The 12,834-nt window shown below is 48.6% G+C and overlaps 1 protein-coding gene across 5 annotated transcripts in view; it reads left to right on the top strand.

Moving 5' to 3' along the window:
• Positions 1–12,834, top strand: part of RUSC2 (RUN and SH3 domain containing 2) — a 54,349-nt gene that overhangs the window by 960 nt on the left and 40,555 nt on the right. For 3 of the 5 annotated variants that reach the window (XM_021381037.1, XM_021381032.1, XM_021381038.1), the window contains exon 1: positions 4,574–4,956. The exons of 1 other annotated variant lie outside the window; for it this stretch is intronic. Coding sequence is in view for 1 of the 4 variants with exons in the window: in XM_021381038.1 (XP_021236713.1) it covers positions 4,868–4,956 (89 nt within the window). In the remaining 3 variants the exon portion in view is untranslated. Of the gene's footprint in view, positions 1–4,573; positions 4,957–6,487; positions 6,903–12,834 lie in introns of those variants that run through there. One more of the 5 variants, XM_021381036.1, reaches the window with a different exon arrangement.

The raw sequence follows: 12,834 nt of genomic DNA on the forward strand, positions 1-12,834 counted from the left end.
GCTGATTCCCAGCTGGGAACAAGGACAGGCACGTAAGGGACCTTTTGGATACCTTTGGGCAGAGGTACTGTGTCCTATAGCCCCTTCAGACCACTGATAAAACTTCATCCTAAAAACCAGCTGTGCCAGCTGGAAGGCTTCCTCTTCTGATGACTGCCTTTTTATTTTTTTTCCCCCTAAATATGTTCATAGCATATCTATTCTCTTGTTTTTGTGCCAGCATTATCCTTTTGCTTCAGCAGTTTTGTTTGTCTCCTGTGATATATTTAGAGAGCAATCCTATCCGCTCTCTGCCTACATTTGGCTAGGCTAAACAAGCCAGGCTCTTAAGTTTCTTCTTGTTTGATAGGTTTTCTGTTTCCCCCAGGCTCTTTATGCACCTGTTCATTTGAGTTTATCATTTTTAAATGTGAATGAACAGATTTTTTTTCTTTTGTGTGATGCTCCTGCCACCAGTGCCTGTATAATAGTGCTGATGGTTCACTGCCTTCTCTAGATGGCATTTGCTTTTCTTAGGGCTATATCATCTCTGCAATCCCTTGTGCAACGTTAGTGACTATTCTTCCAAACTTTGCTGTCAATATGCAGTTGTCCAGCTCTGTCCTTGCAGCCCAGCTCTCACCCAGGCAAAATAATACCTCAAAACTTTAGATGAATGAAGCTTGAAAATATGCCTTTCCTTCAACGCAGACTTTCTGAATAGATACAAATCTCCCTATTCTGTCTTTGTATATATGTTGTTTATTGCAATGGGAGGACAATTTGCTCTAGTCCATGCTGGTGCCTTTGTGCCTGCGGCACAGCAGCAAAGAGATGAGCATTTGGGGCAGCCTTCTGGTATGCAGGACTGGATGCTTTGATCCCTGTAATGTTACATTCCCGTGCACCCACTCCCCTAGGGTACCCAGCACCCAGAGTTCCTAAATGTCTGGGTGAAGCTGAGGTATGAGCTAAATAAATATTTCCTCTTTCACTGTCTCATGCCTGATAATGTGGGAGGGAGCTGAAGTCATCACACCATCAGTCTGTGCATGTGTTAAACTGGTGTTTTTCTTGTCCTTGGGGGCAAATTTTCTCTGTGAGAGCCGTCAGGGGCTTCCTACTGCATCTCCTTTCCTTCCAGCCACAGTAAACATGCTGGAGAGCTGCCATTCCTCCTGATGAAGACGAGTTCCTAGTCTCAGTGTCCTGCCTGGGAGCCACCTCTATCCTTATTTCAGTGGTCAGGACTGTGTTTCTGAAGGGGTGGAGGTGATCCAGGGCTCAGAAGAAGGCTGCTGAGCCCTTCTGACCAGGCTCCATCCGAGAACTGCTGCATGTAGCTGCAGCTCAGCTGCTGCTCAGTTTTTCCAAAGCTAGCCTGCTGCTGCCCTACTTATTATAATTCGCTCCAAAGCAGAGGATGTTTTTCTCCACCTGGTGCTGGGAAGGAGCATCCTCTCTCCTGTGGCTCGCAGCAGGAAGGCAAGTGCCTCTGATAACCCCCGTGTCCCTGTCCAACTGCCTGCACAGCACTGAGCCTTTGGCCAGGCTCTGGGGTTGTAAACACATCCGTCCTCTTCCACTCCCTCCGCCCTCCCGAAGCCATGAGATGTTCTGGGAAATCAGAGTAAGGCCAGGCTTCCTCTGAATTAGGAAAACATGCCTTCCTACTGCTCCCTTTTAGTGGGCACTCTGTGAGTTCTGTTAGCAGGAGACACCTGGCTTTTGTACATCACAAATGACCCCATTTCCATCCCCTAAATTTGAGATTTCTGCTGGCGATCCTGGGATCGTTGCCCCTTTCTGCATCCCTATACTGAGGATCAGCAGGAGCTGCGACCAGAAAAATGCAGAGCAGGATGACGTGGGGAGTCAGGAGCTGCCCTGAATTTTAGACTGAAATCTTCTGTGTCAGCTTGAGTACAGTGCTGCCCTCCATCAGCCAAAGTCTCCTAGTTCTCATGCTGCAGAAAGGCTGCTAGGCAAGGTCCCCATTTGGTGGCTCTTCATGGGCAGTGAGTTTGCATCCTTTGGGCTTTGGGCAACACCTGAAGCTGCTTCAGCAGCTTCCTTGCCTGCTGGCTGCCTCAGAAACCTCTAAGCCATGGATAAAGGAGCACTGAATATTCAAAAGGTGTAAGCCTCATCTGCAATTTCCCAATGTTTTGCCCGCAGTTCTGCTTCTGGTTCAGTTTTTGCTGTGGCAGCAGATGCTGTCTGACGCTGTTTGCTGTGCAGGGTGCCTGGCTTCCTAGGTTTTCTCTGCAGCAGTGGCGTGGTCGTGCTGCATATTGAGTGGGCTGGTGGAGCAGTTGGCTGGGTGGCGTGCAATGCGCAGTACGTCTGCTCTGGTTTTAAGTGTGCTAGGAAATGTAATATCCAAGGCTGTTCATAGGGGTTGTGGCTCACTAAAACCTCCCTTCTATCTCTGCTGGGATGGCAGGCAATATTTTATATGAGTGCTTCCTTCACCCTCCATCAAGCTGCTGTGTGGCATGGGTAGCTCTGAGCTCAGTGAAATGAAGTTATCATGCGTAGCTGCAGCTGCCTGATGATGTTCCCTGTGGTTAGCTCTGCTGAAGCTGGGCCAGGCACCAGGTCCTGTTGCTTTGCCAGCTCAGTTTGGAGCACTTCGGGAGAAACTTGGCTGGGAGGAGTTCTGCTCACTCTGTCCCTCCCAGATGTTGAGGGAGGCCGAACATCTGCCTCACGCAGCCTGCCTTCTGCTGAACACTTAATTCCCCACTCTTTGCCAAAGAACACGTACAAGGGTGTTTCCTGAGGACAGATGGCTAGCTCTATTCTGGAACATGTAGCCTAGTTGAGATTCTGCTTGTGATAGTCGTTCACCTAAGCCCATGGTTTCTCCCCCTCTTCTCATTTTTGTATGTGCTTGCCCAGATTAGATGCATTGGTTTCCACGAGTTACATCTGTTAAGCCCCGGACTGGTATTTTCTGAGCACCTTTATAGCCCTGAAGTCTTGTGGTGGACTCTGCTTCCTACAGAGTCCTCAGTGGAGGATATCCAAGCTCTCCTCTGTGGACAAATGCCCTGCTGGCATCTGTATCTGAAAGGGCTAGGCTATAAAGTTGGTTGTTGAATACTGCCTTTGGATGCTGTCAACCTGTCTACTAATTAAAATGCTTTATCAGAGGAAGGGCAATGCGTGTCTATGTCCTTTCCTGTCTCTGTCGCTGCTCTGGAGAGAAGGCAGAAGCAAGTGATGTGAATGCATGAAGAGTTTTCTGGCTGTGGTGCTGGTGGAATTCCTGTTGGCTTTGGCTGGAGGAAGGGGTCACAGTAACACAGACAGCCTTTGTGTGGGTACCAGTTCACCCTGCAGCACAGCAGTGCTTTTGCCCTGGAAGGGACTTGGATAGATTTGATAATGCTGTGTCTCAGCCCAGCCGAGCTGAAGTCTGCAGAGCAGTGCTTCTCCACAGTGAGCTATGTCTAAGCAGGGGGATGTAGCATGCCATCACACTGCGACTGCCTTGGTTTCCTCCCTCCCTTCCTCCTCCCTGAGGAGGGACCTCACACCACACATTTTCTTTCTTTTTTTTTTTTTTTTTAAAGCAGATCTGAAAGCGCTTGCAGTAGGAAGAGACTGGTGTAGGCACAGCGGCACAGTGTGCCAGGCACAGCTGTGGCTGTTGCAGCCAGCATGCAGCCAGCAGGGTGAAATGCACAGTGCCAGATACCTGCTCCTACCTCTGCTCCCCTTGGCTCCTGATAAGGATCTGATTTATGTCCTGACTGAACAAAATCTGGATGCTTTGAGCCTCTTCATCATACAAGTGTGGGTGTTTGAGTTATCCATCCAAATATCTAGCCGTACAGAGAGGGCAGATTTTAGGCTTGCCTTGTGAATTCCTCCATCTTTTACAGGTTCTCTGTTCTAATTTCCTCCACGTTCTAAGCAGTAAATGTCTCCATTTTCCCACCACTGAGTACTGGGAAGAGCCGTATCTGCACCTGCCTGGAAAAGTCTATTTGCTGATGGTAGATTGCTTTAGATGCTCCTGTTAGGAGCTGTAGCAGGAGTGCTGTTCACAGCACTTATCAAACCAATGTTTTCCTGGAGCTGGCTGAGGCTGTAGCAAAAGCAACCAGACAGTAATGCCATGTGATTTTTCTCTGCCATTCCGGCTGTTGCAGGTGGATTCTTAGCTGTGGAAACCTGAGTCTGATATCTCAGCAAGACAGACATTTTGGGAACACCTGGCTTGGAACAGAGCTGTAGCGTAACCTCGGTGCCATCCACGTAGTGCACTGAACACCAGTTTACACGCTCATGAGCTCCAATGTTTTGTGCCTCTTTCAGCAGGACAAATAAAGAATTTAAAGCCCCTGCAGCACTGCCTAGTTCCCTGCTCCGTGCAGAGGAAAAAAAAAATAAAGAAAAAGCCTCTTGGCAGCCTCAAGCTGTATTTAAGCGAGACAAATGCCTTGGGTGCCTGTCTGCCAGAGACTCCAGCTTGAACATCGAGTCCCTTTTTAGCATGCTTCTCCATGCATCTATATCTGGCTCTGGCTCCTTGCTCAGGGAACGTGACCTCATCATTGTTTTGGTATTTCCAGTGATTCAGCCCCGGTCCGGGGCAGGGAGGAGTCGTTCCTGGTGCGGGCGGACGGGTGTTTGTGCGTTGCTGGAATTCCAGCATGGTGCAGCCCCAGCCCTTCCGCTGCCTTGACAGCTCTCCTGCAGCCCTCAGCTGATGCACCACATTCCTGCCTGGCAGATGGCCTGGGCACAGCTGGGAGAGGGAAGCGAGCTCCTGCGTCGGGGGCCAGTGGAGATCACTGTCTTTGCAGCATACCTGCCTTGGTGAGGGTGAAACAGAGAGCAGTGTGCCTGGGGAAGCCACAAGGATGTCTGCTTTATGGGTGGAAAATGCAGAATGCTTATTACTCTTTCCAGACTGTCAGCATCTGTTAAGGACCTGAACTTCATCACAGCTTCAGAAAATTGGTGAGTGTTGTGATTCTTGTTTCACAAGTGGAGAAACTGAGGCATGGGACAGGGTCCTGGGCTGCTAGAGGTTATTCAAAGCTAACTTTGGGGAGGTGATGCTGACTGTGCCTGTCCTCTCTTGTATTGGCTGTGTTTCTCCAGTGAGTGTGGGCAGCAGATCAGGCAAATATTTTAGAAGGGCAGTGAAGCTGGTGAGGGGTCTGGAGCACAAGTCTTATGAGGAGCAGCTGAGGGAGCTGGGATTGTTTAGTTTGGAGAAAAAGAGGCTCAGGGGAGACCTTATCACTCTCTGCAGTTCGCTGAAAGGAGGTTGTGGTGAGGTGGGGGTTGGCCTTTTCTCCCAGGTAACAGTGACAGGACTGGAGAGAATGGCCTCAGGTTGCACCAGGGGAGATTCAGGTTGGATGTTAGGAAATACTGCTTCTGCGAAAGAGTGGTCAGTCGCTGGAATGGGCTGCTCAGGGAGGTGGTGGAGTCACCGACCCTAGAGGTGTTCAAGAAACATTTAGATGTTGTATTGAGGGACATGGTTTAGTGGGCAGTATTGATGGTAGGTGGACAGCTGGACTGCATGATCTAGGAGATCTTTTCCAACCTTGGTGATTCTATGATTCTAAACTGGATAGTGCTTCTAAACCAAGACAAAGCCAGGCTGTACAGAATCCTAGACCACGTCTTCTATTGCTGCCACTTTCTTCCATCTCTCCACGTGTGGTCAGAAAGCGCAGGGGAGAGCTGCAGTTGGGATTCCCCAGCCAAGGTCAGTGCTTGTGGTAGGCTAGGGATGCTGTAGGCCTCTCACATGTGCCATGGGAGGAATGCAGTTGCTGCAGATGTGCTAAGCCTTATTGCAGCCATGATCTGAACCGCTCTCAGCTGCCTTATTTGAGCCTGGATGGCTGTGAGTAGTTTTAAAGCTGTTCGGGATCATCTGGTGTTAGCCATCCCCTGACTGAGGCCAGCTGGGCTTCAGAAGCAGCTTGGTTGAAGATACGACTTCTGTGTTGTCTTGCTTCGCAGTGAACCAGTCTGTCAGTACACAGGAATAAATCACAAAGGCTCATCATGTTGGGAGAAGCAACCCCTGTATGGACCCCATATTGATGAGTAGAGTTTTTGAGACTTAAGTTCTAGACAGATTTTGTTCCAGACAGATCTGAGGACTGGCACCTGGCACCATGTTTTACTGTTGTGACATTGGGAAGTTTTCCCTTTGTTGTTGTGCAAGAGTACCCAAAAGCTGGGAGAGCTCATCCTGAGCTCAGCTGTGTGTTGAGGAAGAATTTCTGCTCCGTGGAGGGAAAAAGCACAGAGGACCTTCACCTTCCTCACTGCAGCCCAAGGAAAGGGTATGGGCAGAAAACTGCTTAGGTCCAAGTTGCCTGGCATTGAAGGAGCTGCTTGGGAGCATGGAGGTGGAGTCCCGTTGCTAGGGGTGCTTTGCCCTACGGCAGGCAGCTGCCCAACCACCCAGCTGCAGGAGCGCAGTCCCATCACAGTGCCTTCTTTCTAAGCTTGCTCTAAATGGCTGTCTGTAACACGAGCTGCATTTCTGCCATAGTCCTCTCCAGAGTGCATCTGTATTTACACTGGGGCTTTCATTAGCAATCTGGCCCTTGTGCTGCCAGCAGCCCGCAGCCCTTGCTCGTCTCTCCTGCCCACACACTCGGTGAGCAGCCTGGCACTGCTGTCCCCAAGGAACCCCCAAGCCAGCTCCCATCTGGAAAAAAGCACTGTGCCATTGTGCCCTGCCATCCTACAGCAACAGGGGAGCTGCCTGCAGAGAGCCCTGCTGCCAGGCTCACTGATCCCCTGGTTTGCTTCGGGTGATCGCTGGCTCTACATGCTGCATTCCTCCTGCTCCTCTCATGCAGTTGCTGCAGTGCCTGACTCCCAGCTGCTGTGCGCTGAGCCCACAATCTGGAGAGATTGTATCTGCCAAGGTAGGAGCTCATCCCTTCTATTTGTTGTGCTAAAAGTAGTGTGACCAGTCCTGCCCCACCTGTAGGGTGTGCTTCAATTCATAGCACCTGTCTGGTTTTATTCTCTGTTCAGTAGCTCTGATGAACACGCAATATGCTGCTACATGGAAAGGAAATGCATGCTTATATTTTATTTTCCCCAATACACTGGGAAATCAGCTCTGGCTCCCTTCTCCTCCAGCATGGTGCTATGATGCTCCAAAGCTCATCTCTCTTCTCTGCTCCTGTACCGCATTGTGTGCATTTTCTACAGGTTGTGTGGTGTCACTGCTTTCTCCAGGTAACAGTAGGGTCGCTTTGAAAGTGGAGGGCAATCAGGATGTGTCTTGGTAGAAAGGGGGAATAGAAGGAACTCACAGAAGACAAAAATGAAGGAGGAAGTAGGCACAGAAGTGGGGTGAGAGAAGGCATCCTTACAGTGTAAATTAGATGTAGGGAAGAGCCTCTTTTCTCTGAATAGCCAGAAAAAGCTGTCTTTTTTTTTTTTTTTTTTCTCCTTCAGCCCCTTGAGACAAGCTGTTTTGCTGTGGGAAGGCTTGAGGCTGCTGTTGTCCCTGGGGTGGAGGACAGTCAGCATGTTGGTTTGGTGCCCTCTCACCAGCCATCCTTGCTGGCATTTAGTATCCACCACTACACCCCTTCACTGAGGCTCACCAAAGAACCGTTCCCTGCAGGAGCCCAGGACAGATAAAATTGAGAGGGCAGCAGCTTTTTCTTCTGACCCTGCTGTATCTGAGGACAGCTGTTCCCTTTTTTATCTCCAAGGCAGCTGACGTGTGCCTATCCATATGTGCACAAGTCATTCATCTTCCCCTCAGCCCTTGTACCTGGGCTTCCATCCCATCTTGGGGAGAGTCTCCTAGATAGGACAGACAAGGATCTCAGGCCTCTGCAGGCAGTGCTTTCCTTCTGAGAACTGACCCAAACAACAAACCCTGTTTTATGGCCCCTAGCATCCGCAGTTCCTAAGCACTGAAGAGGGAAGAAGGTCCTCCTCAGCGCACCCCACTCTGCTGCCAGTGGTGTATAAATAGTGCCCACAGCATACTATTTTGGGGACAAGCTCTTCCCAGCATTCATCTGAAGAGTTATGTGAACAAATGTTAAAAATAACACTGAGCCCTGCCCAAATGCTGGCGTCGGTTCAGGCAGAGTGCTGGGGGCTCCTGACTGGGGGCTGCAGGATGGGGTCCAGAGGGCCTTCCAGTGCTTTCTGCCCTGCTAACCATGGAGGACACTGACCACCAGCAGATCTGCTGGTCACCAAGAAGATGTGGGACTTTCACTTCTAATTAGGTCATTTGCTCCTGAGCATTCTCTGCATGTTCTGAGCAGTATCTCTAGGTCTGATGGGAGGTACGCAAGATGCCAGGAGGGGCTCACCTGCTGCCAGCTCCCTGCCACTGGGCAGATCTGCTGCCCTTCTAAAAGCCTTGTGCGGTAGCAAGGGCATGTGGAGAGGTGCTGGCCCTAGTGTTACGTTTATCCTGAGTTAATTGTGGAAGATTTACAGATTTAATAGTATCTAAGATGCTTTAATGCCTATTGCTCTGGACGTCCTTGCTATCCATATAACCACAAATGTATCTTTTAATGATGTGGTTGGTGGCAATAGCTGGAAACACACTGCAGACCGCTGGGGTACTGGGGAACCACGCTCCTTGGGCAGCCAGCATAGGCTGCACCTTCCCACAGAGGAGCTGGAAGCTGCAGTTTGTTGCCCTCAGGCTGTGTTTTGCCTGTCAATGGTCAGGTCCATTGCTAGGTGTGTAATTCTCCTGCTCTCATGCTGCTGGAGCATGGGCCTCTGCTGTTTTCAGGCTATGGGCCAGAGTGGCAGACCCCGCTGTGGCACTGTATGTGGATCCCAGAGCTCACAGAAATGCTTCTTTAAGAGCTTGTGCTCAGTGAAGCACCATCAGAAGACAGAGATGCTGCATCATGTCTGTTCTTCTGCTCTAATATGAGAGGTAGGAGAAGTTACCCTCTGTGGGGCTGCAGCCACCATTGTTGTTATGTTGCTTAATGCATGGAGCTCTGCATACAGAAGAGCTGAGTTGTCTCCTGGCTGCAAGCTTGGGACAGCACTTGAGCTTATGTGTTGGCTCTGAGCTGAAGGCAGCAGTGTCATGGGCAGAAGTGACCGTACTTCTGATTCAGATGCTGGGGTTCGGAACTGCAGCTTCAGTCCCTCTTGAAAGCTCCTCGGCAGCCACTGTTGCATCTCCAAATACTTCTGTGCTAGTTTTGTCTTTGTAGGGGAATGGCCAGACACTCCTGTAGTCTCTAAGTACTTTCCTTTCTGAAGGGCTTGGTTTATTTTAAGCTAATATGGAAAATTGCTGTGAAAGCAGTGGGCGTGCAAAAATTGCTGAAAAGGTCATTGCTCCTGGGGCCTCCATGCTTCACCTCCTCTGATATGGAAATGCTAGTGCTGGCAGATGTTCCCAGAAATGGAGGACAAGTCCTGCTAGAACATGGTGGCTGGGAGTTTTCTATTGCACTGATAGCTACTGAGAGCACAGCAGATGGTAATGTCTTGGTTTTGACTGTATTACCTAGCTTGTGCAGCTCTCACTTGCCATCCTCCCCTTCTGGCCATTTAGCTGGGCTTCTCTTTTCTTTACTATATGTTGAAAGCCTCTTGCTGAGATTATGCACAGGTTGGAGTGTTTTCCTAAGTGTATATTGAAACTACAGGCTTCAGAATTCTGAAGCATCACGGAGATTAAAAGCATATTTCTATTTTTTCAGGTATTGAGAGGGAAAATAACCTTTCTGGGCAACCAGTCCTTCATCAGGGGCTTCCTTCTCCTCTGCCATGTCCAGCCAACATATGAAATCTCTGAGTCATCATCACTGATGCTTATTATTAGGCCTGGGCAAAGGCTCTGTGATGAAGCTCCTGAGGGCTCTTTCAGGTCTCTTTCCATTCTGCTATGCTCTTGTTCTCATGGTTGGAACGCATCTGGGATGCATGGAGACACATGACCTTGTTTTCTGTCTTTAAGCACCTCTCTGCTACCTGCGCCAGAGCTCCAGACTATGGCTTCCAGCAGTTTCTGAAGTGCTGAGATTTATCCACAGGGAACATCACAGAGCGTTGTGCCCTGCAAGTTTAGTCAGTCCCACTTTAGGGGTGAGACCCATTTCAGTCTGTCCAAGGCAGTCTAATCTTGATGTGTTTGTCAGAAGTCTCCTGTGACCTGCTTTGTCACTTGGTGCCAGGTCACGGGCAGTGTGTGAACCTAGGCCTTACCTCCACCAACTTTTGCCTTCTATTTTAAAGAACATGTCAGGATTTCCTCCCACATACAAATCCCTTTTATCGCTCTAGCATTCCTTTGCTGTGGGTCTCTTTCCATTCTCAGCCGAACTTTTGTGCAGTGTGTGGAAATATTCTTCCCAGTTTTGGCTCTGCATGATGGGTAGAACAAGTCTGTAGAGGAGGTAGGCCTCACGCAGCTGGCCACACCGCAGCTAGATGCTGCAGATTAGACTCTTCCTCCTGATTTAGCATAAACCTGTAAGCACACAAAACCACAGGGCTGTTTAGTGTTGGGCTGGCGTGACACAGAGACCTATGGTACTGACTGACTGTCCAGTGCAGCCTGCTCTCTTAGATGGGAAGAGGTCATAATCACCAAAGAGAAAGTGAGGAGACTTACAGCTCTGGTCATGGATCATCTTCAACAAGACTAACTTCATGAGAAAAGTTTCTTCATGGTGTTGGACAAAAAGAGGATGAGTCCACCGGCTGAAAGCTGGTACTAAACATACTCCATCTACAAAAAAAACAACCCTGACTGTATTTTTAACAGCCGGTGGGTTAGCTACTGGATCTGCTAGCATGGGATGCTTTTCCATGGTTAGTCTTCACCTGTAGAGTTGCTGCATTTTTCCAGAAGTGCATTTCTGTTTCTCCAGGGATTCTGCCTGAGTGAACTGATCTAGGCTTTTAATTCTGCATTAGAGGCTTCCGGCTCCTCTGAGTCAAACAGAAATCATACAAGAATAAGACTTCCAGAAGCCATGGAGTTACATCTCCCTAACATGTCATAGTTGACTCAGGCAATGCCATTCCTCATGTTTCTTTGTTTCACCTCTCAAGAAATTCCCAGTGATTGGAGGATTATTGCTGCATCCCACATCTTTTCAGGCCAGTCTTTTCTCTTCTTCAGTTTTTCCTGATGCCATGGCACACTGGATTGGTCAAGATCCTAAGATGGACGTTTCTTTGTCAGCAAACCCAGGAAAAGAAATTATTTCCAATTTGTCACACTAAGTGCCAGCAAAAACTAACAGGAATGCATGCCTCTAAACAAAGCAAAGAGCTTCTGAGACATACAGTACCATGTGTAGTATTAAGAAAATGATGCTTGTCTCCTGACTGCTGTGTTTTGTTTTGTTTTGTTTGTTTTTTGTAAAATAATAAATGTTTTATCTGTCATACCTGATGTTTAACCTAAACTTCCCTGGCTGCCCCTTAGGCAGCCCCTATTCTTGTTTCCCTGGGATGTGGAGTGTGGCTTATTAACTTCTTCTTGGCAGCAGCCTTTTATGCATTTCAGACTTGCTTTCTTGTACCCTCTAGTTTTGTACAGACAACTTATCTGCTTGCTCTGCATTTTATTATTTTACTCATTCTCCTGCTGTCTTTACACTTTCTACAGTTTGTCAATATCTTTGCCAGACTGATAGAGAGCTGGAGCACGTACCAGCGCTGGATAGAGAGGAAGGATTACTCCATGCCTTGCATGTGTCATGTCTATTCATACAGCCTTACATACTGTTTGACTGCTTCAAAGCAAAATGCCACTATTAGTCAAGTTCAGCCTGTGATCTATGGTAACCACAAATCCCTTCTTAATGAGCAGGTCATGCATGATGATTATGGGTGAGGATGTGCAGTCTGTGCTGTGTGAGGTGTCATGGCAATGGTTATAATTTATGTTAATTTGCTGTTTATGTGTTGACCTTACCCTTCAGCTAACAGTGTTGGTACCAGAGACGGTACAGATGAAAAGACATCCATTCTGCTGCAAAGCCAATAGGCTAGATGCACAAGAGGTAGGTGGGGGTCTGCAGGATTTAGTTACAAGCCTGCAATATGCAGGCTTTTCAGCAGATGTTTTCAGTGGCTCTCCCTTAACAGTTCTGTTCCCTCTCCCCTTTACAGCGTTTCAAAGTGCCTAGTGGGATGTGGGTGCTGAAATGCTGGCTGTCCATTGGGTAGCACTGAACTCTTACAACCAGCCAGTCTTGTGCTGGTGGATGGCATTTGAGTGTACCTTCCATGGTCTCTTTTAATCAGAGGCTATTTTGCATAAGTACCAGTTATCTAGGGATTGCTTTGTTTGTCACTAAAACATAGCCATCTGGGGCAGGTAACACTGCAGAACATCACTGCTCATCCAGTTTGGGTGGAAAATGTACAAACTTAGGAAAAAAAAGCACTATAACCAACCATAATTAGTATCACGTGTCTCTAATAAATCACCTGGTAGTTGTGTGCTCCCTGGGTTCTATGTTAAGGGTGGGAAGGTTTGAGAATGGGGAGATCTGCTGGAACGCTTTGTGGCGAGCTGGCAGCTCTCACTGTGTAGCTTTTGCTGTTGCTCTGAGCAGCGATGGCAGAGGAGCGCCTAGGCATGCGCAGAGGGAAGCGAATGTGGGTTTTCTGTGTGAAGCCGAGAGCATTCTTCATGCTTGCTGTTGCCTTGGAAAACTGGAATATTTATGACTCAGTACTAAAAGAGGCTTTTTCCATTCTTGGATGTGGCCTCTTCCTGCGTCCAAGAGGGTTGTTTTTCTCCTTTCCTCCTTGCCATGCTACATCCCACCCATTTATAGTCTCTGAGCTGACTTGTTTGCAGTACAGTCACCCTCACTT

The sequence above is a fragment of the Numida meleagris genome, chromosome Z (assembly GCF_002078875.1).
Source record: "Numida meleagris isolate 19003 breed g44 Domestic line chromosome Z, NumMel1.0, whole genome shotgun sequence".
Taxonomy (NCBI): domain Eukaryota; kingdom Metazoa; phylum Chordata; class Aves; order Galliformes; family Numididae; genus Numida; species Numida meleagris.